We start from the raw sequence: 27,850 nt of genomic DNA on the forward strand, positions 1-27,850 counted from the left end.
AATCTCGGCCTAAACAGAATTGTTGGCCAGTGAGCCCTATCAATAACTAGCGGGGTATGTCTCTATCAAAAGTCGCAAAGGCAATCCCTCCTATGCTCCCCTGCCCTACCATTGTCCCCGGTTTATCCCCAGTTCTTTGTCATTCTAGGTTTTCACTGCTGGGTGTCCTAAATCTTCAACACCATCTACAAGCTGACTGCAACCAAAAGACATACTCTCTAGTTTGTACCACAGCTATGCGTCGGCATGAAGGGTCTTTCGGGCGTCTGGTTAGCCTGCTTCTAGGCCCGAGACATTCTTGGAGGAGGTCTTGTTGGCTATGGCATCTTACCGTACGACCCCTATTGTGCTTTTGCGTGTCTGCGGTCCCTCTACTCGACATGTTACGTCGCGTACTGCACGGGAGTGTTCGTATTCGCCCTGGCACCTCTGCTCCTGCTCTTCTCGTCGAGAAACAATGTCTTGCTCTGGATGACAAACTGGCCTCACCCGAAATATCTCCAGCAGCACCGCTAGATAGCCCGCATTTTCACTGTCTACACCCTGATCCACTCTATCCTCTTCGACATTCTCTGGAAGGGAGAGGGCATTAATTCATGAGTCGAAGGAGCCAAACTGGGCTTGGGGAGCCGTGGCAACTGTTGCAACATCGATCCTCGTGGTTGGCAGTTGACTCTACGTCCGGCGCTTCGATTACGAGGCCTTCCTGCTCACGCACCGGCACTTTGTAGGGATTGGGTCTTCTTGGAGACATTGGAGACGAAGGAGATGGACCCTTGCTGACAGACGAGCATGAAAGGGGACTGGAAGCTTGCTCGCCCAAAAGCTGATCGGACAGGTCCGTTGGTAGGTATGAACGCGGTTACGCACGGATTGATCAGTCTAAACGGGCTGGGAGAGGTCGGTGATAGTCCCGGGTTACGGGCAGGGTGTGAGTGTGCAAGCTCTCTGCTGTGACTAGAGGAGAGGGCGTCTTACTGAGCGATACGTGAGAGAGGAAAGAAAAGAGCTTAAGAAGAGAACAGGTCTCAGAGGGAAGCTGCTATCAAATTGACATAGTAAAGAAGTTGATTCTCATCTTTCTTGGTTGATGAAGTCGCGGAAGTGAGAAAGCATTGGCTGGTTAGGGTTGTGGGAGGCTGCAGGTCATAAAGAGAGCGAAGTCTCTCACTGATCTCTCATTGATCTCTCTCTTGCACATCCTCTCCACAACCTTAAGCTCTTTATTTTGCACAACGAGCACCATTTTCTCAAAACTCACTCTCTCGTTTGGTCCTTCTCAACGCCTTGCTTTTATTCTCATCGATCTCCCTTCACTATTTCGAGACTCCGCAAGACGGCAGATACGCTTTCCAGAGCCGGGATGGCCCTTTCCTTGCTGCGCAACAAAACCCTCTGCGTGGTTTCGTGATGCCACTATTGAGCCGAGGGACCGTGAGTTGTTGGCTGCCGAGCCGGTTGCATTTGTTGACTCAAATGAAGGTAGTTCCTTCGCAAGATCGTGACTGTTTTGTGGGAAGGTATTTTCTCTCCTTAAGCTGACAGACGCCGGACGTCTAGTACTATATGGTAGCGGGCGAGAGCTTCCAGAATGTATGAAGATCCTCGATCCCATCCTCACGTCATCAACCTCCTATTTACCCTCCATAATATCCAAGAGCGCCAGCTTACCTTCGCTAGACGAACTGGATGGTTGGGGACGATGATCCTTGTAAAGAGCTGGTTTGTTCTGCTGGAGCAAAGCTACATGGGTTCGACAACGGGCCCTGCCCTTCTGTGCACTGGGTTTCCGTCAAGGGTAAGTCATCGGACTTTTCACCAACTCCGCAAAGAAAGACGGTTCTGAAACTCTACAAGTCAATGTCAACATCTCAGGCGCCCCTAGTTCGGGCTTTCTGTGGGGCTTCCTCTCAACACGGCCTGATAACATCCGAATCTTCAGGGAGCCCGCGGATGCTTGTGCACTATCTGGCTGCGACGCCATGATACTGCGTGACCGTACCGCCAGTACGGACACGCTCATCGGAATTGATAGCATTGCAGAGCGCACATGGGACATGCTCTGTATGAAGACGGGCGAGTATTATGACTGTAAGCGTATCTCAATGTCCTCAAACCTGCTATCACTGACCTATTTTGTCAAGATCCATGGATGGTTGTTGCGGTGAAGGATGCCGGCCCTTTATCTGGCCTAGACTCTGATAGCTGCGGCTTGCCAGGACTCATCAGCGTGTGGATGCATCATCATAGGATAAAGAAGAGTGAAGATAAGCCAACGAAACTTGCACGGCAATGGACGGTTTCTGGCAGCGGAAAGCCATGTGTTCGGAGTCGCGGTATACGTCTTGCCAAAGAGTGAACTGATGAGGCTGCAAAAAGAAAGGTTACCATTGTCAAGGGGCACGTCTAAGAGAACGGCTAGAGCCTTGCAAATGGTGTACAAAACATGCGATAGGCTTCCTCAAGTACTATGCCAACATTTGTCCATGCAGTAGCCAAGACAACGAGGACCAAAGTGCCCGGAGGACTTTTGAAGAGTCTCTCTGCTTCGTTCCACAACATTCCCATCCGGGGATATGACCGACCATCCATTCGTTCTCGGAATGCAATAGTGCCTCTCACCTACCCATTATGTTAACAAATGATCGTTAGGCGGTAGGAGGCGCCCTTGCAGTACCAAGGCACTAATTCTTCAACTCTTCAACTTGCTGCGGCCCCCTTCACGTTGCTTGTCCTTTATTTAATTCTTCGGTTAGCTCTCCATCCTCAATGCCAGATTGGGCCCCTATGTCTGCCTTATACAGTTTCCTGCCGCTGCCTTGAAGGCCGCAGTCCACTCTAGACGGAACTTTGAGTTCTTTTTCAAAATCATGCAGTGGTTTGAACATAAGCGCCTGAACCTGAAAACTCGTCAAATTCGGGTACTGAAAATCCACGGACCGAGCCGTCAAGACCATGCATATGCAAACTCGCCTCAGGGAGACAGATCCTCCTGTCCCAATCAAAAAGGGTTGATCTCATGCTCCATACAGCATGTCACTTTGGATGGTATAAGTCCACCGCCTTATGTGGCGCTGTCATATGTATGGGGAGACCCCGAACCAGCTGGCCACATACTTCTGAATGGAAAGCCATTTCCCGTCGCAAGGAACTTGCTTGAGTTCTTGAAGCACTTCGTCAGACTGCGGCAGAAGGAGTGGCTGCAGGAGGAGAGCTTATTATGGATAGACGCTATTTGCATCGATCAAAAAAATGAACAGGAACGCAATCATCAAGTAGGCCTCATGAGAAGGGTTTATCAATCGGCTCGATTGGTCCTGATCTGGCTTGGCCCAAAGGAAGGCGAACACATTCCTTGGCTCAGAAGTTTTTTGCGTTATAGCCTTCCACCGGATGGGAGGAAGGCACGGGAAGCTATAGCAGATCTCATGTCCGCGAAATACTTTGAACGTGCTTGGACGGTTCAAGAAGCAGTGCTGGCCCGGGACAAACGACTTCTCTCAGGATCCCACGACATGTCTTGGAAGGTGCTGGAGGATCTCGTAACTGCTCAAGGATCGGCTTCTTGCAATGAACTCTCTGACTGCGAGTTCTTCAATCGTCGGAACCCAAATCCAAACCTCCCTGGCTACGCGTTCTTAAACCTTTCGAAATTTCTGCCGCGCCAAAGTCTGACCTTTGCACTGACCTTCTTTCGTCGACGAGAATGTGAACTCTTACATGACCGGGTTTTTGCCTTGGTCGGACTCTCTCAGATTGCATCCGAGTTCCCGGTGGACTATGGGAGCACCGCATTAGAACTGATGCTTAACACACTCAGCTTCAGTATCCTCGAAATGTTGGAAGAGAATCTCGTCGCTGGAAACACAAAAGAGCGGCTCCGTCAGTTTGGACTCGTCAGCCGGATCCTGGTTGAGTTGCTAGACTTGGAAGATGGCACTTCCAACAAAGAGCTACGACAGACTGAAAACGAACGACCGCGAAGGAGGCTTTTCCTACCACAGATAGTTTTCCGAGGAAAGTTAAATGTTCCGGAGCCTAGAGAGGATCCCCTATCCCACCAAAGTCACCCGCTTGTCGATGCAGTAAACGATCTGGCGGCGTGGAACAGATCTCACTCTTTGTTGAAACTGGACGCTAACATCGACGTTCTTCTCAGAATCATTGGAAATTCTTGGCTTGTTGTCAGAAAGTCCCTCGGACACTACAGGGTTATTGGGCGTATTTGTATTCAGGACAGACGATTTGGTGGTTACACAGAAATACCACGGGCAATGTTCTACGACAAATATCCGGAAGACGGTTTACCCTGCGTTAAGGTGCGGCCACGGGGTGACATCCCCGCTTTACATGACCTTGCCTCTCTTGGTGAGTTGGGGGAAGTTGAGATAACAGACGCTCGAGCGTTTGTGCTATTATTTGGACTTCCCGAAAACCTAGAGCTTCGGCTACAGATTTTGCACATGTTTGCTGAGCACGACAATACCTACAACGCCAACAATATCGTGATGTCTAGTTGCCCTTGGTAGGAAGACCTATTGCTGAATCGTCAGGTAATTTTGGGTGATGCTGTAGCGAATATGGTGTCTTTATTCATTCCCATGAATTCTACTTTGAGAGGAGTCAAGCCCGAGTCCAACTTGTGTTACTTGGACAACACCGTTCCTTTAGCTTTACCTTGCAAAATCAGGAGGATAAATTGAGATCCCTATCTTCACGCCTGTGACAAAGGGCACTTCCGCAAGCATATTCATGAACTTGGGGAGATTGACATGTCTCTGTGATCAGATTTGGAAGACGCACCCCGCACATTCGTCCCAGAATGGCTAGTGTTGGTCCTAAATGGGCAGCAACTAAGCTTTCACATCCCGAACGCTACCCAGTAAATGCGCCCAGCTGATCAAGAAGTCGCACCTGCGAGGAAAGGTGAGTGGCACGGCAGTTATAAAAGCGGCGCGGACTGGTAACGATTCACGTGATCTGCCAAGCTATGACATCGGTGGAAATTCTATTAAAAAAATACGGAGCATATGCGGCTCGCGCGTTGAGAAACCAGCCTGACTAGTCAAGGTGATTCTTTGATTCCTTGGGATGGACCGGATGGAGAGGTATCAGATGTGCGAAAGGTGACCAGTTGTGTGCTCTCATCTCCTTCGGACGGACATGTTCTCCAGGAACGTTGGATTGCAGGTCCTTCGAAGCTGCGCGCCCACGAGAAGAGCTTGCGTTCATCGCACCCCTGCAACCAAATTCCTCTCCAGACGCTTTTCCTCGTCTTCATCATCGGCATTCAGCAATGGCCCAGCTCCGACGACACACCCTCTTGCGGGGGTTGCCACACAGCTCGATCATGTGGCACCCAGATTCGAGATAGATCCGGACAACATTCAGATACTCGATTCTCCAACCGCTTTCTACGATACCCTGAAGGTAGACACACAATGCGCCTGTGGGAAAGCGGCCAGCTAAGGTGTGCTGCAGGCCAAAATAAAAGGAGCAAAAAGACGGATATACCTGTCTACATTATACATTGGGAAAACCGAGCATGAGCTCATCGAGACTCTCAGGGAAGCCCTGGAGAAGAATCCGAACCTCGAGGTGTCAATCCTCACCGATGCACTTCGAGGCACTCGTGAGGATCCTGATCCGTCGTGTGCCACCCTCATCGCCCCGTTGATCGTCCAATTTGGCGATCGGGTCAGGATCTCCATGTTCCACACCCCAAATTTGAACGGATGGAAGAAAAAGTACATGCCCAAGCGGATAAACGAAGGATGGGGCTTGCAACACATGAAGCTCTATGGCTTTGATGACGAGATAATGCTCTCGGGGTATGACTGCTCTTCAGTACAGTTTCCAGGCAACGTTCTAACCCTGCCAGCGCCAATTTGTCCAATGACTACTTCACCAACCGTCTTGACCGGTACCACATTTTCTCTTCTAAAGAGCTCACTGATTTCTACGGGGCCGTTCACGAAGCAGTCTGCGACCTGTCTTACCAACTCATCCCCTCCGAGGAGCGTCTCGGCGGCTTCGAGTTACTTAGCCCCCATGAGCGAGGGTACCCGGACCCGTTATGGCACACGAAAAGATTCAAGGCGTACGCTAAAGAAATCCTGGAACCATTAATCCACAAGAAAGCTAGACAAAAGATGTTTCCAGTCGAATTCACGCACCAAAAGACCTTCGTCTATCCGCTGGTCCAATTCGACGTCCTCCTGGGTGCGCCGAAGAATATGGCCGTCCTCGACTATGAATTTGCACAATACACTTCGACTGAGAAGCCTGCAATTACTAAATTATTGACAAACCTCGCCGAAGACGAACGACTGCACAAATCAACGTGGATATTCACTGCCGGATACTTCAATATCGACCCAGACATCTGCAAACTCCTCATAGCAGCCGCCCCCGAAGGCGCGCCGGTACTAACACCGGGCACAAAAGCTTTCGAAAAGGCGTGCACCGTGATTACCGCATCGCCGTGGGCTAATGGATTTTATGGCAGCCGTGGCGTGAGCGGTATGCTGCCAGCAGCATATACCCTCCTATCCCGACGTTTCCTACGTACCGTGTACAACGCTGGGAAAAAAGACGTGATCCAACTGAAGGAGTGGAGAAAAGGCACAGTTGGTGAGCCCGGCGGAATGACGTACCACGCCAAGGGGCTGTGGGTGACTCTTCCACCTCAGTTAGATGCCAAAGGGCAAGCCGTCCAAGAACCCGGTCCGAGCATCACGGTAGTGGGGAGCAGCAACTACACGAAAAGGAGTTACAGTCTCGACTTAGAGATTGGAGCAATGATTCTCACCAGCGACGAAGGACTTAAGATACGGCTGAAAGAAGAGACGGAGAATTTGCAGAAGGATGCAACGGTTGTGACGCAGGATGACCTCGCGAGGATTGATCGAAGGGTAGGTCTGAAAGTACGGCTAGCCCTTTGGCTTGTTGAGGCCTTGGGAGGGGCTCTGTGAACGCTAGTTATCCAGAGGAGAGCTTGTCAGAAAGACTCTTGGGAATCGTTGCGATCAGCCGTGCAGCACTGTGGAACTCTCAAGGACACACCTTTTTATCCCCGACAATTCAGGCATAAGCACAGCCGTTCCATGTTGCCGGCCACGCCATACCGAGACTAGCGACCTGCGCGCCTCTTTCTTGAGGACATGAAGACAACAGGACGATCACCACAACCGTCTTCACTTCAACATTTTGTACTGTATAAAGCCAACCACGCCAGTCTGTCGACTTCTCCTCTCGCTCGCGGACGGTATTCTACTCTTCCAAGACGCTAGATCCAAGTATGCTTTGGCGGGAAATAATGGGGGGTTTTCCGCCTTGTACGGTATTTTCACTCCGGCACAGAAAAGACGGCCATTGGAATGGATGGGTCTTTGTATAGAAAGAAATCCAGCCGTAGTAGATAGATTGGATGCAAGATCTCGGGCGAAAGAGTACGTATAGCATTTAATCACGTGTGATCATAAACGTGAGGACCAGTAGAAAAAGATGACGGAAACGATCAGCCTTGCTCGGAAAAGTTGTAAATATTAACAAGGATGGCATTGCTTTCTACCAATCACACCATCGCAAGTCCATCAGGGTCCCCATCGTTATCCGAAAGGCAGAGAGCGCGACAGTGTATGTCCTCCGCGCTTTCATCATGCTTGTCCCACTGGACGTCGAGCAATTGCCAACACGATGGCCAACAGGTATTCCAGAGACAGTCTCAGGGCGACTCCTGAAGACAGGATGAACTGGTTTCAAGAGCGAGAGTAGACGGAGGGCGAGAGGGAGTTTGGGGGGTCGAACGCTCCTCGTCTCACTCACGTTGCGGTCATTTTCTAGCTGGGCGCGGCGGTGGGCTCTTCATTGGCTGTGTCCATGGGAGAAGACTGGGATCGCAGCCGGTCTAGTAAGCATGTCTGAGAACGTCGGGATGCGAGCTGTTCTTGCTCCATCTTGAGGAATAGTGAGCACTTGAAAAAGGTGAAGTTCTTCCCCTAGCCAGACTATAATCGAGAGGACGATTGAACAGGCAAGGCGAAAGAAAGTGAGATGTAGTCAAATTGTTTTCCTTGCATTTGATCAGCTCGTACCTAACTCTTCTCATTGACCACATCTGTGGACGGTAGAGGGCTTCCGGAATTCCTCCTATGCAACATGAAGACAGAATCAAGCAGGGAGCACAAGAGCCACATGGGCTCGCATCCCATGAATGGAGATGAGTGACACTCCTGGTATCTCTCACCGGAAAAAGCGCTTACCGACTCGAAGGTCCGTCCTCTGAGAAATCCGTCTTCGGGCACAATGCGAACTTGAAGACGGAGCAGGGGAAACATCATGGACCAAACAAGTAAAAGATCAACACACCCTCGTCACGTCGCGGCATGTGCTGACTATGTCGAAAAGAAGAAAAAGAAATTTTTTTTTGTTGAATTTTCGAATGTGCGATTGCGGTCAGTGCGATCCTCCAATAAGCGTAGCAACTCGCAGGCAAAGGCAATCGAGATCTGCGTCTTCCAGCCACCTTAGTATCGTTCATGCAGCCTGCAGCACCAACGCAACCCCTTCAGATTTTGGACAGGGACAAAGGAAGAGTACCAGCGAATCTTGAAAGTGGAAGAAATTGCAACATGGCGGTGTATATACCGCCATCCGTGGAAAGAATGCGTTGCAATGCGGATGGTGTGTGGGAACAGCCGCCGGGTGGGTTCGCTTAGAGCCTCACCAGACTAAATCCCCCGAATTTTGGACTAAGGGTTTTGAAGATCTCGAAAACCTACCGGAGAAAGATCTGAGTGGAATTGCTTCTAGGTTGGGCCTTCTGCACATAGCGATGGTCAATGCAATGCGGTGGCACGAAGGCTAGGCGGAAGGTGTGGGAGCATTGACGACGTGGAATCGTTGTGGTTGCCAAGGAGCGTAGCAAAACTGCTAACTCGTTTGTCGTGCTATCCAACTTTGAGCTGCACTTACGTAGCAATCATGATGTATGTACCCCGTAGAGCCAAACATTTGCATTGGAGGAATCTTGTTCGGACAACAAGTACGTACCAGGCAAGAGGGTTCAAACGTCCAGGCCTGTCGCAACCTGGAGTATGGTGGGCGTCAAAGAGCCGGAGAATTCGAGATGCTGCTCATTCCAGCAAAATGGGGGCGCCCTGCTCCAAAACGTGTCAATCCTTACTCCGTACGAAGTACTCCGTCTTGTGTACCCGAATGCTTCTTGGGATGCCACGGCAGTAATGATGGCTGTTAGAGCAGACGCTGTACTCTGTGGATCTGATTTCAACGTGAAGATGGCAGCCAAAGGCTTCGAGTCGAGATCGACGCCTGGTGGAGTGATGCCGTCGGGGAGGGGCTCCAGTCTCCAGAACTGCCAGCGTTGCTTCGGCCCGACGCTGGCCAATGCAGAGCGATCAATAGTTCGACAGACCAATGATGGAAGCTTCAAAGGTTTGGCGGTTGGGTCGAGTTGCAGGGCGACGACTACCACAACGCCATTGGCATCAGCCATGGCATTCTTGTAGCGCGGTCAATGACTGGATGTTCGTGGCCCTTTACAAGTGGGTGGCGACATCAATTCTCCGCTGGTGCCAATCAACTGTGGATGACTTGGCCCTTTTTCCGAGGCGCCAGCATCTAAATGGCCTGGAGCCTTTCATCGGCAGACGCCCAGCCCAAAATCGAAGCGGAGGGAGGATGGAGAAACCCTCTTGCTGAGCTTATGCAGGCTTCTGCATCCCAAGTGCCCGCTGGCTGCATTAGACTGCCCGAAGACAAGCACGGTAACAGCTCCAGACTGCCACTGAAAGAGCCCATTGAAGAAGATTGAAATTGCACTGCTTTTTCACCGACTTTTTGGCAAAATGGTCAACATCGAATAGCAGTTTGATCTGTCTTTTGTTGGTCACTGATCAAGATACGACGACATGCTGGCGTGTGTAATTTACAGCACGGTCGGTTGACACTGCATTTGATGGATGCTCGCTGCTTTTTTGGAGGACTGGGCCCCTGGCCCTTATGGATGCCTTGAACAGCAGCAAGATATCTGGCTGAAACATCAACACCTCGTCTCAATGTCATGGCCGAAACCTCGAGTGTCAGTGCTTCGGTGGCCTGGGATTATCCGAGATGAACGTCTGACCCAGCAGCTGCCAATCGTTGCTTATCATTTCACGTGGTCATCCCCTGTTTTTGCTGATACACCATTGGATCTATGTTTCGTAAGCCTAATGTCGCTTGGAGCAAGAATGCCGATCAGATAAACATGCCACCGGCTTTGACAGGTTTTTGACAGCTCCTATTCCAGGACAGGAATGCTGGTCAGAGCACTCGACACTTGTGTTTGTAGTTGGTAGAAATCCTTGGAACTTGATCGAAGCACAGTTGGATCGTCGAGAGGAACCTCCTTGCCCTGAATCCTTCTTGGGGCTGCCCGTTGCGATGCGAACCGTTTCCATCACATGACCTCAGCTCGCCGAGCCTGGCTGCCGAGTTTGTAACAAGTATGTACGGAGCGCCTCTTGATCAGTTCTCCTCTGTAGGGAGTACGATGAAAAGAATCACGCAGCACGATTACATGCACTGTGGTGACGAGTCGCGGAATACGTTTTCGTTGTCTTTGTCTCAGAAATCGTGGTTAAGGACCGGCGACAAATTCGTACACCCAGGAGTTCAGGCTTTGCGGGGTAAGCTTCCCTGGAGGACTTTGCCGTGCCACTATCCAAAGCCCCAGTTGACTTTGGATGGGATATGCCGGGGGGGACTCGTAAGGTTGACTCAGCCAGAACGGCATCGAGCAACAACCATCAGGACCAAATGAGAGATTTTCCTCCTCTTCCCTTTCAACCTCCAGGCCAATTATAAGCTGTTCTCAACCTGGTCAGCAATTGAACTCAATGCAGGGCTCCTGAAAATCGGAGGGACGGTTTGGAATGAGTTGCGTGAGGGTGTTGTCGGACCACCCTATCACAAAGGAGATGCCCACGGGCCTCGGGAGCAGTGTGGTACCGGATATGGCAATCCAGAACAGGGTCACCAGAGAAAGTTATGAGAGGAAAAGTGCATTTCATGAAAGGGGATGGAAGCCTTCGGGACCTCGTGCTCCCTCTGGGCCCGAAGGTCGTAAATGGGTAATTGTTCTTTGCAAAGTGTCCTCTTCTTTTCCCTGTGGCCTTGTGGTCATCATCCACCGTGGTGGTTGCGTGTTCGCTGCCGGGCGGCGGCGTCATTTTTCGACAAGGCTCATGATGGCTGTGGCGTGACTATTGGTTGGAGGGAGACAAAGCGAAGAGCCGAAAGCGGGTATGGAGGGTGGTTTAAAAAGGAGGGTTTGTCTGGCCTGCACCTGATCTCGCTGTGAGCAAGCCATGAAGGGTCTGGGTCCTGCAACCACCGCTGGGTCTGGAGGGCTTGGAGGTGTGAGACAAAAAAAGAGTGGTGGGTGGCGGCATTTGCTCGTCAGAGCCAAAGCCGTCAAAGCCCCTCCTGCGTAGAGATGAGCACGAGGACAATAGCGAGGGCTGCGAGGGCCAGAAGAAAAATGGGTCACGCGCTACCAGGAAATTGCGAGGTACTGCTCAAACACAGGCTGCCAGAGCCAAAGTGGTCTAGTAGCTGCAGCTGCCTTCCAACCGGCGGGCTCCATCGCGGGCGCAGGCACAAACCAAGTCTCTCCACCCAGCTGGGCGTGATTCGTTGCTGGCTGGCCCTGCAGTTACCGGCCGGTTCCATGGACTTCGCTCGCCCAGTGGGTGGTTCCCAGCGTCATTTGTTGGGGCAAGCAGCAGCGCCAGCAAGTTTTTGCCGTCGCCCGTACCATTGCACAGCGTAGCCCGTAGCCTGTAGCCCTCGCCCGCCTTTCAAAGTTAGGCAGTGAGGGCGCTCCATGAGAGTGGTGTGCCCACTGTTCGGCTGGCCCCAGGATTGAACCATCGCCATTCCCAGGGACAGAGGGACCAGCGCAGGCCAAGCTGTAAGAGAGCCACCCGTCACCGCCAACTCGACCACCTTCTGCTTCATAACCACCTTCTTCCGTCTCACTGTTTACCTTCGTCCCCTACTACCTCGTACTCGACCCGGATTCGACCGCCCTGCAATGTGAAATCAAAAGCCCTCACGAGTGTTCGTTCTTCTTTCCCTGTCACCCACAACTCAACACCTGGCCGTGTCTCTCTTTCCCTCTCTCTCGTCTCGACGACGTTCTTTCTGCGCCCCGGCATTCCTCGCTGTCGCCCAGCGACCTTGCACCCCGCTGAACCTCTACTCCCCACCACGCCCGGCATTGAAGCTCGAACCTCCATCACAACTGTACCTATAATCCTGTTATACCATTGAGCTGTTACTCGATCTGCCTGGGATATTACAAGGGCTATTTGAAGCGTCGAATCTGGCGAGTCTCGCCTGCCTTTCGGAATCGGCCTAGTTGGTGAATCATTGTTGCGAGTGTCAACTGGGTCAAAGTCAAGTCAAAGTCACGCTCAGTCCACACCACAATAAACTTCAGACAAAGGGAGACGACCTCTTTGCTTTGAGAGTCAAGATTGCACCATCCCGAGTTCATTCTCCTTCTCGACAAGTCATCAGCGTCTTCCGCGGCAAAACACCCTGTGGCTGCCTGTCGAAAAGCACCTTGAGCTCGACAAGTTGTGACACAGCTACAAGTACACCCTCAACCGCCTCGGAACAGCTCCACCTAATTCACCTCTCTACCTCTCCCTTACGAATCTCTACTATTTCTTCGACTATCCTCAGTTTCTCCTCGTCGAGTTTTTCACTCGCATTCTTTGGCTTTTCTGCCGGAACCAGTCCCACCATCCCTTCGACCATGACACAATAAACAGACGCTCTTTACGCCTCTGCTCGTTCGACTGCACAACGGGCCCGACAGGCTCTGCGTCAGCGATCAGCTTTTCCTTTTGTTTTACGTTACGACCTATACCACCGTCTATGAGCCTCTGACCTTTACACGAACGACAAGGAGTTCCGCGGTGTCCTTCTCAACTAGGCGTTTTCTACATATGATAAGTGGGGAGGTTGAAGAATTGAAGCTACAAGGCGGATCTATGCTTGGTATCCGGATTCCAGTTCCTATACTCGACGTTGTCTCCTGAGTGTATCCACTCTCACACTGCGCCTGCATTCCAATCCCATTCCTGTCTATACTTTTGTACAAAGCCGTCCTGGATCATATTGCTCGTCTCTGTTCAGTCAACAAAAGTTCTTGTCGCTACATTCCAAAAAGGATAGATTGCTGCTCGAAGCACCAGAGATATATCGGCTCGCACCGTGTCTGACATCACCACAACAATGGAATGCATGAAAGATGAGTTCCACAAGGATCAGCTCTTGGATGGTCGCTTCAGAACCATTGCTCCCCTCAATCATGGGTCTTTTGGCATGGTCTTCCTGGCCCAGGACACTCTGACTGGGCAAAATGTGGCCATCAAGTGTTTGACTAAGCCTTCTGTTGCAAACAAGTCCACACAGGCACCAACCACGGACGAAGGCACAGAAGAGCTCGCGTGCCACGCAATTCTGAAGCACCACGATCATCTGGTGAACCTGGTTCACCACTTTGAGACCGACGCTCACACCTACCTGGTTCTCGAATACTGTTCTCAGGGCGACCTGTACGAAGCGATCCGCCTCAATCGAGGACCCGCTGAGACCGAGAACGTCCGACGTTTCATGCTCCAGTTGATCAGTGCTGTGCAGCACATGCATGCCAACGGCCTCTATCACCGGGACATCAAGCCCGAGAACATCTTCCTGACTCACGATGGATCTGTGAAACTTGGGGACTTCGGCCTGGCCACCAAGAGCCTTTGGTCTTACGAGTCTTGCGTCGGAAGCGACCGATACATGGCCCCGGAGCAATACGATCCTGCCGGCACGGGTTACTCGCCAGCAAAGGCAGATATATGGTCCATCGGCATCTGCCTGCTCAATGTTCTTTTTGCTAGAAACCCCTTTGTTACGCCAACGGAATCGGATGTCCTCTTTGCCGACTATCGTCGAGACCGGCAGTCTCTGTTCGACATCTTCCCCAGCATGTCGCAGGATACTTTTGAGATCCTGTCTGTGGCCATGGCTTTGGACCCTGCGAAACGGGACTTAGGAGCTGTAAAACAAGCCGTTCTCCGTGCCATTGCCTTCACCACCGAGGACGAGTCCTTTGACGACTTTTTCTGTTCCGAGGAACGTAATGTTGTTCGGGCCAGTGCCAATCGCGAGCCTCTGCGGACCCCGTCTATTCAAAGTCCTCAGATGGATGGAGATTCGTTCCCTTGGGCCAAGGCATTGCATGCTAGTCCTTTACCAAAGCAACAATTGGACTCTATCCCCGACTTGTACGAGGAGGACCTTTTCGAGTCGGACAAGAGCCTCAAGCTCGGGGAGTCCTGGTATAGCTCTGGCCATGGGACTACGCCTTCCCTGACATCTATATTTGACTCAGCATATGGTTCCTTCAAGTCCTTAACCCTTAGGCGTTCTGCTGCCCGCAACCCACCGCAGCCAGACCCAGTCCCCATCCCCAACTCGTTACCATCCCGCGCCTCTCGACCCATTCCTACCATGTCTACAATCTTTGGAAAGAAGAAAGACGACACGGTGGCCAAGAGTTGGAGTGATATGTTCGAGGAAGATGAGGAAGAGTCGGAACGTGAGGCCGAGCTGAAGTTGCGACGTGAGCAGAACGCTCGAAGCTGGAGTCAGGATAGTCAAAAGCGTCTCCCGGTACCTCCCGGTGTACTCACCGAGTCCAAGAGTCGGTCCTCAAGTAATGCACGTCGCAGCCGCACGCCGAAACCTTTGTCGCCGACCAAGACGAGCCACGGGGTGAATGAGAACGATCCATTTGCGTGGCGCGCACGAGCACCTCGGCATTCGCCCAAACAGACGATTGCTGTGGACAAGTGGGCAGCATTGGGCGACAAGAGACGGAACTACCAGGCTGAGTCGGAGACACAGACGTGGACTTTCAAGAAACGATCTATGACTATGGGATCACGCAAGAAGCCTACGAACGGATTTGGACATGATCCCAATCCCCGTCCCCATCCACATCCCCATCCCTGGCATCGCCGTGACAGCCGGCCCAAGGCGCGTCCGGCGTACCTGGATCAAGATTGGCGGCAACAGCGGGTGACGGATTCATCCTCGACAGACGAGGATGAACTAGAGTGGGTTGGAGGTTGGCACAACTTCCATTTGTAATTCTTTGAGCATCACTTCTTGTCAGCTTATTCGAACTTTGTGTGAACCGGGGCGAGTTACGAACCCAGCGGGGAAGAATCTTGTGTTTTTGTTTGGATGGTCAGGTGAAGACCACATTGACGCGCGTTTGAGAAAAAGGAAAAAAAAATACTCCCACCACCCTCGCTTTTGTCTTGATTGGAACCTTGACACTGATGACTTTGCAAACATGGGCTTGTTTATCGACGAGGTGTCATGGAGTGTACCAACAGCAACCAGAAAACCAAAATACCCGGACAATGGCATTGGGGAACGCGGCGGCTACGAGTATGTTTTTGAGTGTTTATTTTACCGTGGAGATTCACAAGACGAAATCCGACAAGGACAGCAGCATTATAGGATATGGGACGAAAAGCTTTGTGGCGGTGGTGGTTGTTGTTGTCGTTGGGGGAAAGGAGAAACGGTTCACTCTTCAGGTTTGAAGAAGGCTCTTTGAGGTGTTGAGAATGGCGTGCGTGCTCTTTGAATTGCATCAATTCTCCTGACGCGGGACTTTCTTCTTTGTTGGCTTGATGGCGGTGGGATGAAAGAGCTGGAGCTGGAGCTGAGTGCTTGTCGAGCGAGAGAAGTAGCTAGACTGATACTTCGATCCTAGACTGGCGTCGACCGAGTCTTCCAGAATGGAGAATTTCAACCCTCTCAACCCTTTTCCACTTCCTACAAGCACCTCGCTTGAGTCGGCTATTACCCCAGCATGGGCATCCAGATGTGGAAATCAGCCGTGGTGCCGCCGGGACGGAGTATTTGTTCCGTATAGGTAGTTGGCAGGCATTCGCCATTCGGCTTGTGGATGCATTGGGAGGCCATGGCCGAGGCACAAGGGCATCACCAGCCGTAGTCTCCAACTCCAATTCCCCCAGATCGGACCCAACAGCCGAACAACCAAGCTACAAGTAACTGCGCCGTCCACATTGCCAGCCCATTGAGCATTTTCTCTCTCTCTCTTCTCAATCCTCTCAGTAGCCGAGGGTTTAGGAATAGCATCTACTACACTTTGACCGCCGCTTACCTCCCGCCATCCTCGATCCTCACCGTCTGTCATTCCTCCTGCTTCGTTTACCCCATACCGAGGACACCAAACCTTCAAGATGCCCGCCTCAGAGAACATCCCGCCCCTTGCCCTGCCCTTTGTGTCGGAGCGGGCGAAGAAGCTGTTGGACTTGGTATCTTCTCTTGCCCTATCCTGGTCCCCGTCAAGCACCCTCTAATCACTCCCCAGGTCGAGAAATTCGTCGATGAAGAATGTATCCCCGCCGACGTCGTCTACTCCTCACAAATCGGCACGGGTGACGCCCGCTGGCATGGCCATCCCTCCATAATGGATGACCTGAAGAAGAAAGCCCGTGCCTTGGGTATCTGGAACATGTTTCTGCCAAAGAACCATTTCAAGGACGGACCCCAGTTCACCAATGTCGAGTATGGGCTTATGGCGGAGCAGTTGGGCAAGAGTATTACAGCCAGCGAGGTATGTTTTTCTCCCTGTCTCCCCGTAAAGGAAACACTTTCCGCGACGGCCTGTTGCTGTTTCGCTTTCTGCTCCTTGGGGCTTCGTCGAGATCCTCCCTGTTGACGAGTTGGGTTCTTCAATTAGGCATGCAACTGCGCTGCCCCCGATACAGGGAACATGGAAGTCATCGCCCGCTATGGCTCCCCAGCCCAGAAGGAGAGATGGCTCAAGCCTCTCCTCGCAGGCGAGATCCGCTCTGGGTTTCTCATGACAGAACCAGATATTGCCTCCTCGGACGGCAGCAACATCAAGCTCCGCATTGAGCGCAGGGGTGACCATTATCTCCTCAACGGATCCAAGTGGTGGTCCTCGGGCGCTGGTGATGATCGCTGCAAGATCTTCATTGTCATGGGCAAATCCGACCCCTACAATCCAGACAAGTACCGACAACAGAGCATGCTGCTGGTGCCATCCGACACCCCGGGAATCAAAGTTCACCGTATGCTGTCGGTGTTTGGGTACGATGACGCCCCTCACGGCCATGGTCATATCACATTCGACAACGTGAAGGTGCCCCTTGACGCGCTCATTCTGGGTGAGGGCAGAGGCAACGAGATCATGCAAGGCCGCCTGGGACCGGGACGAATCCACCACGCCATGAGAGCCGTGGGCGCCGCCGAAAAGGCCCTCGAGTGGCTAATCAACCGGCTCAACGATGAGAGGAAGATCCCCTTCGGAAAACAGCTCTCCGAGCACGGCGTGCTGTTGGAGTGGGTCGCCAAAGCAAGGATCGAGATTGACGCCTCGAGACTGGTCGTGCTGAACGCTGCCGTCAAGATCGATCAAAAGGACGCCAAGTTCGCACTGAAGGAGATCGCCGAGGCAAAGGTCAAGGTGCCACAGGTGGCGCTTGAGGTCATTGATCGGGCAATCCAGGTGCATGGCGCCATGGGTGTTTGCCAGGACACGCCGCTGGCTCACATGTGGGCTCACTTGAGGACGTTGAGGATTGCAGACGGACCAGATGAGGGTAAGTTTCTTTCGTCTTCCGTGCTCAATCGCCTCCTTCCCCTCGTATTCTTTTGTCCAACCCCTCGCTTCGTGTCGCTCTGCTCGTTTACACTAACACTCCTGCCCTCCTAGCTCACCTGAGTCAACTCGGCCGCCGTGAGAACAAGACGCGCAAAGACGAGATCCGAGCCCGCATCGCGCGGCAACAGGCCAAGACCGAGGAGATCTTCCGATCAATGGGTCTAGACCGCAATGAACTGGGTGCCGCTAAATTCAAGGCGAAGCTATGAACGAATGAAACGACCAATTGTCTTTTCGTTTTGCTTTCTGTTTTGGTGCGCTGAGTGAGTAAGGAAGTAGGCGAGTGGCCTAGCGAGCCGTACATGTCTATCTGTCCATCTCTATACATATACGCTCGACGGCGAAAAACAACAGGGTAAACCAAAGGAAAAACAAAAAAGAAAATGCTCCGCGTATGCGGACGAGATGAGATATGATTTGACTGCGAGCAAGTGGTAAAGGGGCAAGGAGGAAGGCAGGCAGGCAGGATGCGACAATGAGTCTAGGGGGCATTTTGGTCTTCACACTTTGTGAACGAAAGAACGAAGAGAGGGGAAAAAAAGGAAACGTATCGACTAGTTCCTGCTTGGCCGAGACTCGGTACATACTCGTAGGAGGAAGAAGAACAGAGAGAATGCAAGGGTCGTATAATAAGCTGTTTTATATCATACTGATAGTTACACAGTTAGTAGTAAAGCTAGCGGAGGATAGAACATCAATCGGCGTCCTTCCTCGGCGGATATTCCCCCCAAGATGCAAACCAAACCAGCTCCTCATTGTCAATCTGACTATCTGACTCCCTACATACATGGGCAGGGTATTTGGTCTTGTTGCGGATGCTGTTGACAAGTTCTGCCTTCCGCTTGGTGGTACTTAGTGAATGCACCATGCTGCATTTGTGACCTGATATCCCCTTCCTCGGATTGTCTTCGAACACCGACCAACCAACCAACCACCCTGGATATGCAGAGTTGGGTCGCGAAAATGGTAGTTAGGTAGTTATGGTCCGCGGACACACGTCGATTGATCGATTGATAGATCGTTCTCGCTCTTGAATGTTCTGTGTCAAGAATGATTCGGATCCAACTCAACTCAATCCGTCAGTCACTATCGCTCAGGACCAGCGCGTCGTCTACGCTGCCGCCAGGGGCACTACTGGCGGCGCGGCTGAGCTGTGGATTCGTCATGGGTGTCTCAGCGTCGTCAAACTCGTCCTGGCGCGCTTGGAGATAGGTTGGGTAACTATATTCTGTGTCTTCGTCGTCTGCACCGTCGTTATTGTTGCCCATCTCCTCTCTTTCTGCTTCTTGTTCTTGTTCTTGTTCTTGTTCCTCCTCCTCCTCCTCCTCCTCCTCTTCTTCTTCTTCTGCTTCTTCGTCATCGTCGTCGTCTTCGCGCTCTTCGTCTTCAAATCTTCCTCCGAAATGGTATTCGTTTTCTTCTGCATCTTCCTCCAACTCCTCTTCAGCTTCATCGTCTGCGTACGCGCCATTGAGCGCATATTGCGAAGAAGCGAGTCCAGAAGGAGCGTGTCCAGATGGACCCTCCTCTTCATCGTACAACTCGTCCGGATCATGGTCGTCCCCTTCGATATCGTCACCTGATACGCCTTGGTCGTTAGGCGGCGGTGACTGAAGCAAGTTGAAAGAATTGCTGCCTTGAGCACTGGCGATATGTTTGGGCTTCGGACGTCTGATCTTTGGGTCTGTGATCTTGGATGGTGCAGCTCGAGGGCGTTTGGAAGCGGGCAGAGCACTAGAATTCCGCGTCGTTAGTTTTACGTTAGACACGAGCTCTGCGTCATCATGTGTTCGTTTTCTCCCTGGGCTCGAAATGTTGGACCCATTGTTGTAATTCCGTGCACTTCTCTTTGACATCGCAACAGGCACATATTGCGAGCCCGACCACAGAGGTTTCGTGGCAAATCCGTGGGCACCAGTCTCTCGGATGCGTCTCTCGGTGCGCGACAGAGTTGACCCTAGCTTGTTCTCCCCAGGGCGGTACTCATAACCGTTGACTCGTAGCATGCCGCTTGCCGAGCTAGGACTCCCGTGATCACGACCGCTTTGACTTCTTCGGAACTCTTCTTCTTGCTCGATCTCCTTTTCCAGTGACACAGATTGCAGTTTGAACCATTCGATCTGTTCTTCCATTGCTTCACGCGCTTGTCTGATCTGTTTGAGGAAGTCATCTTCGACTAGAGGAGCAGGAATCTTCGCCAATGGTTTGGCATCCAGCGGCCGAGAATCAGAAATCGAAGGCGGTGGCATTGGTGCTGGGGAGCTTTGCTCAGACGCGAGAGAAGTTCTGATGCGGCGGTTTGCTCTTTTCAGACTTGCTTGTCTCTCTTCTGCTTCTTTTTGTCGTCGAATTGCCAGCGATTGCTTAGTATCAGGAATGATCGGCGTCTCAGGGTCGACGCCCATAGCCTTGAGCCTAAAATAATCTGTACGTGTGGTGTCGAGTTTCTCAGATGCTGATTGACCGAGTGTTGAAGTGCGCGAAAAGATGGAGACGTGTTGACGCGGCCTCGAGGTGGATGCACTGAAGCCAGAGACCTCCTGTCTCTGACTCGTTGTAGAAGTCGAAGGTTCTGGGGAAATACTCATCGTTTTGGACCTCTTGTGTTCAGGAGTCAGGGGTGTCCCGTTCGCTCTAATATGCGCACCAGAGAAGCTTTTGCGCTTTCGTCCAGCAACTTTGGCGACTTCGGTGGTGTTTTGTCCGGCAGACGAGGATTTTCCCGCCTTACCAGCCTCTTGGACCTCTTTTTGAAGACGTTTCGTTTCCTGAGTTGCCCTTAGGATCTCCTCCAGCTCCTCCTCCGTTCTTTGCTTTCTTGCTTGTTCGGCTCTGATTGTTTCTGCAAAGAGCTGGCGTCTGGCTTTTGCCCGTCGATTCAGGCTTCTAGTCCAAGCGCGCGTTCGCCAGAGATATCCAAACTTTCGCGCAAGGATACGTTCACGAACAGATGCTGCAGAACATGGTCAGCAAACGTGTCCCTAGACAAAGAACATACTTCCTTACCGATGGCTGCATCGCGTGCTTCCAGTCGATATTGATTGAAGGCGGTTGTCACAAGGTCACGCAGGGTGAATTCAAGGTAGCTGTTAAGCAGCCCCCTCTGTTGCGTCAGTGCAATCCTGGCAACCTGTTCTGCAAGCTTGTTTCGGTCTGCTTGGCTGAAGACTGGTTTGGCCGGAGGCTGACGAGGAGAATATGGAGGAGTTGTGCTACGCTGGGGAGGCTGTATAATGGCTGAGCTTGGCTTGAGTAATGTTTCTTTGACTTGCTGGCTTGGGTGCTGGTTCCCACGGGCCGTGATGGATGATGTCGCGGTAGTGAAATTGAACTTTTCCAAAGCAGACTTTGGAAGGGTTTCAGCGGTTGACGTTGATTTCGATTGGAAAGAGCGAGTTGTAGTCGACTTGAAGAAGGGGCCTGGAGTCGGTTCTATGGAAGAGACTGCTGGAAATGTGGTGGATGGCGGATGCTGCTCCAAGTCTGATGGCGCCTCGGCGGGCTCTGGTTGAGTCGTAGGTTTTTGGGTCGTTGTAAGAAACGATGGTGTAGTGTTGCCGTCAGCCATCTGCACCGGAGCTGGAGAAGCAGGATATGGTTGCACAAGGGGTGCCTCTTGAAAGGCTGTCGCCGTTGGAGCTGTGGTTAGGGCTGTTGCTATTCAGAAACAAAGAATTAGCAACGACCTAGAGTCTGGCAAGACAAGACAAAGTGGATCCTCGTTACCTTGACTCGCTTGCGGCGCAGGAGGAAATGTAGGTTGTGGCGGAGGCGGTTGGCCGGAGATGGGCGGAAAAGGAGTCGCGGACGAGGTCGTAGATGTCGAAGGCGCAAAAGGCTGTTTGCCGAAGCTGAATCCAGTAGCTGCAGGTCCGGAAAGTTCGCGACCTAGAGAAGTAGAAGGTGCTTCCTGAGCCTTGGGGGTGAATCCGCTAAAGCTGGAGGGTTTGCTTTCTTTCCGTGCTGGCGCAGGCTGTCCGAAAGTTGAGGTAGATGGTGTTGCTGATGCTGGGAATCCACCAAAGCCGAAAGTCGAAGCTTGCTGCTGTGGAGGGAGAGTCGACTTTGCAAAGGTTCCAGTCGAATCGATCGATTTGGACACGTCCAAGGACCCGAAGCCACCAGTTTGCAAAGGCTTGCCAAATGGAGACTCCTCTTTTGACTTGACAGAAGCAGCAGCGTTGAGGGAACGAGAAGAGTTAAATCCAGCAGGCACCGTTGGCCTGGTCAAGCTCAGCGAGGCAGTGCTTTGTCCGAACTTTGGTGCAAAAGGGGCAGCTTGTGGATTGAGCTGAGGTCCAGGGAGCGAGGGCGCCACAGAGGTGGATGTCGGTTTCGTCTCCGGAACGAATATGTTCTGGTCATCTTCCCTGATATCATCTACAGGGCGTGTGTCTTCATCGTCAGGCTCAACCCAGCCCTGACGAATGGCTTCGGCGACGGTCGCCCCGTTGATGACGGCGTTCAGTGCTCGGTGGTAGCGCTTCATTTCCACGTAATGGTGCGAAAAAACCTGGCGTCGCGGTATCGAGGACGCTACACAGACATCAGTACTTGACGATGAGGGATGGTTGGAAGATGGGAGAACGCACGATCGAGGGACTGGGCACTGTTCGCTGTAGCATCCAGATACTCCTCACCACTATCGTCTGTGGCGAAGTAGAGATCGAAAGCGGCGCAGAAGTCTTTGGTCTCGTCGTCGGAGTCGAATCCAAGAAAGTTTGTCACTTCGCCCAGTGTCCAATCTCTAGACTTTGCTTGTTGAGCCAGAGGGCCTTTCTTGCACGATCGCCACAACGCATCCAGAGTCGCAAAACGGACCTCGGCAAAATATATCTCAGCGAGGCATGCCATGATGTAGGGCACCGAATCTGAGGCCAAGATATTCCAAAAGCTTCCTGTTTTGCCTTGGGCAATCGCAAAGGGCTCCCATGGCTGAAGAGGCCCTTGGCCGAGAAGGGAGTTACCTGCAGCTCTGTACAGCCTAAGTGCCGTCTGAACTTTCTTGTCTCTGAGGAGACTCCTGGGCCATGATTGCATGCGGTCTTCCAAGTCCGGTCTTTCAGGGGCCTGGATTTCAAAAATCACGAGATAAGCGCGAAACTCTCCTTCATTGGGGAAGTCGATGCGCCCTCGATGGTCGTCGTAATAGTAGACGAGAGATAAGAGGGTATTATTGAGCTGTTCTCTCTCTTGGTAGGTGTCAAAGTTCTCTCCCTCTTGGAGATTGTCCGGGTTTGACAGCTGGTGCAATGACAGGATATGGAATCTAGCTATGCGTTCGAAACAGTCGACAGCAAGCTTAACGTCCTGGACATTGGTGACTTGTTGGATTGAGAAGTCGTTGCGGATTCCTCGCGTGCGATCCCAGACAAACTTGTGGACAGTTGCCAATCGTTCACCACCACCAATTACCTTGTCGACGAGGTAGTCCAGAGTCCGTTTTAGAGTCGCGGGGGTTCGGATATCTGAAGGGAGCTGTTCGTCGTATCCAGCAGCAGAGCGACGGAATCGTTTGACCATGCGATCTTCTGCGGGCATGTCCTTGCCGGTTTCTTCGTTGCGTACCTACCCAGACCTTCAGCTCAGTGACCCGCCAATGAACAAACAAAATATTCACCTTCTCTGCCTTGTCAACCATGTTCTGAACGATGCGTTCCACTCTTTCGAACTCTGGGCACATCTCCGTGCAGGTTCCGACAGGGGTGATGGCTTTATCCAGGCTGGTCTTCTTCTCCGGATCGGCGAGGAACCCGTCACGAATCGCCTTCGCTCTTTCCTCTTCCCGACTTTGTTTTAGCTATATGAAGATCTCGTATGTCAGACACCTATAGACGTGGTCATGGTCAGCAATACATGGACCAGGTAGTGACGCACCGCTTGGAATTTGTCGTAGGCCAAGTTCATAAAGTCTCGATGCGTGGCGGGTGCTGGAGAAGCTGCTCGAGGGCTGGGCGTTGGCGTTTGAGAGCTGGGAGTGTTGAATGTCTTCGACAATTTCGCAAATCCGCGGCCACGTCCTCGTGAACCGGGCGTAAAGGTCGCCGCATTTCCAGTACCAGCACCACGTCCTGGGGCAGGTGAGCATTCCCTCCATTTACCGCATGCCCAGTGGTTTTATCACGCTCACCTCTTCCCGGCCCAGATGATCCATTGTCTTCTGCTCTTTTGACAGTTCCCGCACGTAGTCGCTGCAGCAACCCTTCACTACCGGGACTCGAAGCACGCGCATTCGCACCTGCGCCTCTGCCTCGTCCTCTCAAAGCGGTGGATCCGCGAGTGCTACCGCGATCTCGGGTCGCTTGAGACGAAGTCCCTCGTCCACCTCTGGTCGAGCTGCCACCGCGTTGGCCGCGGATGGACGCCGGCGCAGACATGGGCGCAAGAATGATCGATCAACATCGGAGGAGTGTCATGCCAACACGAGAGACTATCGAAGAGATCGAGGAGGGACGCGAGGACCAGACTTAAGCTGGCTCTGGCTCTGAGTCGAGGGGAAAATGGTCGATGGAGAGTTTTGAATAGGGACAAGAAATTCGTAAGGCGTGAGTGATGGGAATCGCAAGAAAGCCGGTGCTTTAGTTGTCGTCGCTGTCGCTGTCGCTGTCGCTGTCGCGTGGGAGAGAAAAGCGAATGTCACGAACCAGCTAGAGCACAAAGAAGTGGAATCCAAGCCGCCTTTGAAGGGAAGCCCCGCCTATTGGCTGGCCTCTGCGGGCGCCTCGTTCGCAGAATTCACCTCCAATAGATGCCTAGCGAGGCCCCTTTAGGTGCCCCGGTGCCCCTAGCGACCCTGGCTGCATGCCCCAGACGGATCAGGCACCTGCCACACTCAATATCGACAACGACCTACATGCCACCCAAGCTACACCACATTTAGTCTCCAGAAGTATTATATGCATTCATTTGACATGGTTAGATGCCCAATATCTTGACTCGTATCTCATCTACACTGACCCGAGACAGTCCCAAGCAAATGCTCACCTTCATTATGACAACGCCGCACATCGATGGGCTCAACCAAAATGAGAGTCAACGCACATCAAATCCACAAAACATTCGCATCCGAAACAAACCGAAAACCCAACCATACAAACACTGCCCACAAAAAGACCGCTTGTCATGTTCGCCTGGACAATCCTGCTGTGACGGATATGAATGGTCACTGTCTTCCCACCTGGCATGGCCGAGGCGCCGTTTGACGACCCGTCCCATTACCTCATCCCAAACTTTTGCTGTGCCCTGCTCCAAATCCATAGCTGCCATGCTTCATTCCCCCTGTTGGAAAACAATGCAGAAAATGCAGCCGAATAATGCAACCGGATAAGAAACGCGGACCGAAAATCAAAGACAACCGTCAGGAGATAAAACGTGAAAAGACTCGAAGGAAATTCGTGCGGCAATGTGCCGAGGGCCGTGGTTAAGGGTATCTTCGACAGAGAAGGCCATAATTGGGGTTCGTGAGATAGGAGCGGCGAGAATGCTATTCGCCATCTGCCGTTCCAGCGCCTTTTGAGAGTATACGACTCGATAACCAGATTCGGGAGCTTGGACCTTCATGGACATCACCAATGATCGAGCTTGTAGCAACGATCAGCCATCATCTCCATGCTGATATCTGCTGTTGGCATCATTACGCTTTGTTGTGCGTCCGCGACTCGCAGCGGGAGAGAACGTCGGATGCTGTCCCCAAAGTCCTGGTAAAGCATGGGGCTTACCACGGTCGGAGGCAGTCCGCTTTGGATACCATTGGCCATTTCGAGCGTCTCCTGACCGAAATACGCATGTCTCAAGCCGGCCGGTTGCGGCGCCATATTGGAGGGAATACCAAACATCTCAGGAGGTGGATCAGGCCCCATGTCTGGCAACATTCCTGACCAGGCTGAAGTGTGCAGGTTTGCAGTGAGATGACCGCTCTGCACAGCGGCATGCATCATGGCGTTGCTCCCAGCATGATTGTCGAGATTGCGACCGAACACATTGGCTGGTACCTGGTGGATTCCAACTAGTGGTACCATGACGGCATCGGGATGCGTCGTCCCATTCTCCATGCCCATTTTCACCCCAGGCGAAAAGTCCTGTCCTGTCCGTGGCGCAATCACCGATACCATTCGACCCGTATTGAAGCTCTGTCGAGGTCGACGGGGCGCATAACGACGGCTACTGGTTTCCTTGGCGCCGGAGCTCCGGGGTTTGTTGATTATGATGCGTCCCTCCGGGACAAGCTGATCGGTGGGAGATGTTTGTGTGGACGAGCCTGACGTTGGTTCATGGTCTTCACCTGCTTCTCCAGAGCCGTCGCTAGATGCCTCAAGTGCAGAGCTGGCCCGTCGAAGCCCTTCATCATCAGAGTCGATCGCCGACAGTTTTGAACTTGTGATATCACCGTAATCACAAACAAAGATCAGCGTATCACCATCTGGCAATGTCAGTGGTGCGGTTACACCTCAACACGCCTCGTGGGGGCTCACCTATTTCATTGGCCTCGTACTGCTCTTGCTTCTCTCTTGCATTTACAATCTGTTGGATAATATCCCAACGGTCCTCCCGCAACTCACTTCTCTTAGTCTGAAGAGATTCTAATAGGTCTCGGGCCCTCACAAATTGCCGGTTCGCTCCATCCGACAGAGGGTTCGTAATGACTGGCTGGGGGGTGTTCGTGATCAAATGGACGAGGAGCCGGGTCCTGTCTGTGCATTGTCAGGGCACAGAATCTTCTAGATCCATTCACGAAGCTTACCGTCGCGGCCAATATGATCGGGTTCTCGATGAATGACGTCTGGCAGAAAACAACAGACATTAGACCCCTGGATAATACACACACATACAACATGGTATGTTTCCAGGAAGAGAAGGGTACCGTACCAGCAGGCCAATAAGGTGGCCTAGTCCGATCCGGATCGGGAGGTTCACCACGGGGCATTTGGCCATTGTAAGGATGCGTCGATTGCTTCAATCCTCAGTTATTTTTGTGGACGCATGTCTTGGGGGTAAAGCATCTAACCTTTTTAGGATGAATTCTTTTGATCCAGACTTTGGCCACCAGGCGACAGGCCACCTGCTGCAGTATCAAAAAGGCCTCCTTATACCACTGGGCTAGCTTTGCATGGTCGTCCACCCGGATTTGAGATGCGGGAGTCTCCCAGAGCCTAGTTCCACCACCACCACCCTGCTGAGACCTGGATCTTGATGAATTCCGAGAGCAGAGGTTGGTTTTGGATCTGTGTCGCTTCAAAGGACGTTGCGCGGACCAAGTAATTGCGCCACCTGGCGTTCCTGGGTCTATTGCGGGCTCTTGCTTTGAGGTTTTCGCACTCTGATGGTTGGCGCCGCAACAATGGCCTGCAGGAATCAATACTGCATTCAGATTTGATGACGATCACTTACCAGGAGCGCTGGGGCTGCGCATAGACAGGTATTGAGCGAAGGTCCCATGAGATTCTCCGATGATCGCCCACCTATCCTTCTTGAGATTCGGGGAAACGACAACTTCAGGAACACCATGCGGACCGGGAACCAGGCCGATGAAATCCTCACAATCTTCAACCAGCTTTTTAATCTCATTCTGCAAGAGATGTTAATTAGGATTGTTCTTTCGGTTGATTTCTGATGCATGGCTCACTATTAGGTACTGTTGCTTAGCTTCTTTGGTCAGACTGGACACTGCTGCGACCACTATTTTCGCATCCTCCTGAGGTGTAGTGGAGAGGGCTTCGGAAGGAGACTGAGGAGAGGATTTGAAGCTCAGTTCAGTTGTCATGTTCAATGTGAAAGTTCAATCCACATTGCACGATGCCTGAGTTGTGGAGAGTGGAGAAAGAGTGCTCGACATCCGAGGAGCAGTCTCAGCAAAGTCAACTCTAAGGGGAAGGGCATAACTGTTAGCGACTGTGATCCGAGCCGGGGACTAGGACCTCATGTGTATGTACTCCGTGCTCCCTGCAAGACTAGATTGCAGCCTGATGAGGGCAGCAAGAGCCTAATCGCATGATCTTGGAGCGGTGTGCTTGCTTGCAGAGGGGAAGGCGTGGGAGCAACAGAGTGCAAGCG

At 52.2% G+C, this 27,850-nt stretch overlaps 7 protein-coding genes across 7 annotated transcripts; 4 read left to right on the forward strand and 3 right to left on the reverse strand.

Moving 5' to 3' along the window:
* Nucleotides 1-3,428: 3,428 nt before the first annotated feature.
* Z519_02655 (uncharacterized protein) lies at nt 3,429-4,529 on the forward strand (the record flags this gene model as incomplete). The annotated part of the gene is made up of 1 exon (XM_016760411.1): nt 3,429-4,529. One exon carries the CDS (start codon nt 3,429-3,431, stop codon nt 4,527-4,529), a length of 1,101 nt encoding a protein of 366 aa, XP_016623932.1.
* Nucleotides 4,530-5,163: 634 nt separating this feature from the next.
* On the forward strand, nt 5,164-6,974 carry Z519_02656 (uncharacterized protein; the record flags this gene model as incomplete). The annotated part of the gene is made up of 3 exons (XM_016760412.1): nt 5,164-5,430; nt 5,482-5,831; nt 5,882-6,974. The coding sequence occupies 3 exons, from the start codon at nt 5,164-5,166 to the stop codon at nt 6,972-6,974; spliced, it is 1,710 nt and encodes a 569-aa protein (XP_016623933.1).
* A 2,093-nt stretch (nt 6,975-9,067) lies between these two features.
* Z519_02657 (uncharacterized protein) lies at nt 9,068-9,517 on the reverse strand (the record flags this gene model as incomplete). Its single annotated transcript, XM_016760413.1, has 2 exons — nt 9,068-9,161; nt 9,216-9,517. The coding sequence occupies 2 exons, from the start codon at nt 9,515-9,517 to the stop codon at nt 9,068-9,070; spliced, it is 396 nt and encodes a 131-aa protein (XP_016623934.1).
* Nucleotides 9,518-13,311: 3,794 nt separating this feature from the next.
* Nucleotides 13,312-15,222, forward strand: Z519_02658 (uncharacterized protein; the record flags this gene model as incomplete). The annotated part of the gene is made up of 1 exon (XM_016760414.1): nt 13,312-15,222. One exon carries the CDS (start codon nt 13,312-13,314, stop codon nt 15,220-15,222), a length of 1,911 nt encoding a protein of 636 aa, XP_016623935.1.
* A 1,127-nt stretch (nt 15,223-16,349) lies between these two features.
* On the forward strand, nt 16,350-18,009 carry Z519_02659 (uncharacterized protein; the record flags this gene model as incomplete). Its single annotated transcript, XM_016760415.1, has 4 exons — nt 16,350-16,424; nt 16,481-16,726; nt 16,853-17,738; nt 17,852-18,009. The coding sequence occupies 4 exons, from the start codon at nt 16,350-16,352 to the stop codon at nt 18,007-18,009; spliced, it is 1,365 nt and encodes a 454-aa protein (XP_016623936.1).
* Nucleotides 18,010-18,879: 870 nt separating this feature from the next.
* Z519_02660 (uncharacterized protein) lies at nt 18,880-24,177 on the reverse strand (the record flags this gene model as incomplete). Its single annotated transcript, XM_016760416.1, has 8 exons — nt 18,880-20,753; nt 20,807-21,206; nt 21,246-21,457; nt 21,527-22,336; nt 22,393-23,368; nt 23,421-23,600; nt 23,678-23,871; nt 23,931-24,177. The coding sequence occupies 8 exons, from the start codon at nt 24,175-24,177 to the stop codon at nt 18,880-18,882; spliced, it is 4,893 nt and encodes a 1,630-aa protein (XP_016623937.1).
* A 1,188-nt stretch (nt 24,178-25,365) lies between these two features.
* Nucleotides 25,366-27,560, reverse strand: Z519_02661 (uncharacterized protein; the record flags this gene model as incomplete). The annotated part of the gene is made up of 7 exons (XM_016760417.1): nt 25,366-26,219; nt 26,272-26,490; nt 26,541-26,579; nt 26,666-26,750; nt 26,805-27,142; nt 27,188-27,365; nt 27,423-27,560. 7 exons carry the CDS (start codon nt 27,558-27,560, stop codon nt 25,366-25,368), a joined length of 1,851 nt encoding a protein of 616 aa, XP_016623938.1.
* Between the last annotated feature and the right edge of the window lie 290 nt (nt 27,561-27,850).

Source organism: Cladophialophora bantiana (genome assembly GCF_000835475.1).
Source record: "Cladophialophora bantiana CBS 173.52 unplaced genomic scaffold supercont1.3, whole genome shotgun sequence".
NCBI classification, from domain to species: Eukaryota; Fungi; Ascomycota; class Eurotiomycetes; order Chaetothyriales; family Herpotrichiellaceae; genus Cladophialophora; species Cladophialophora bantiana.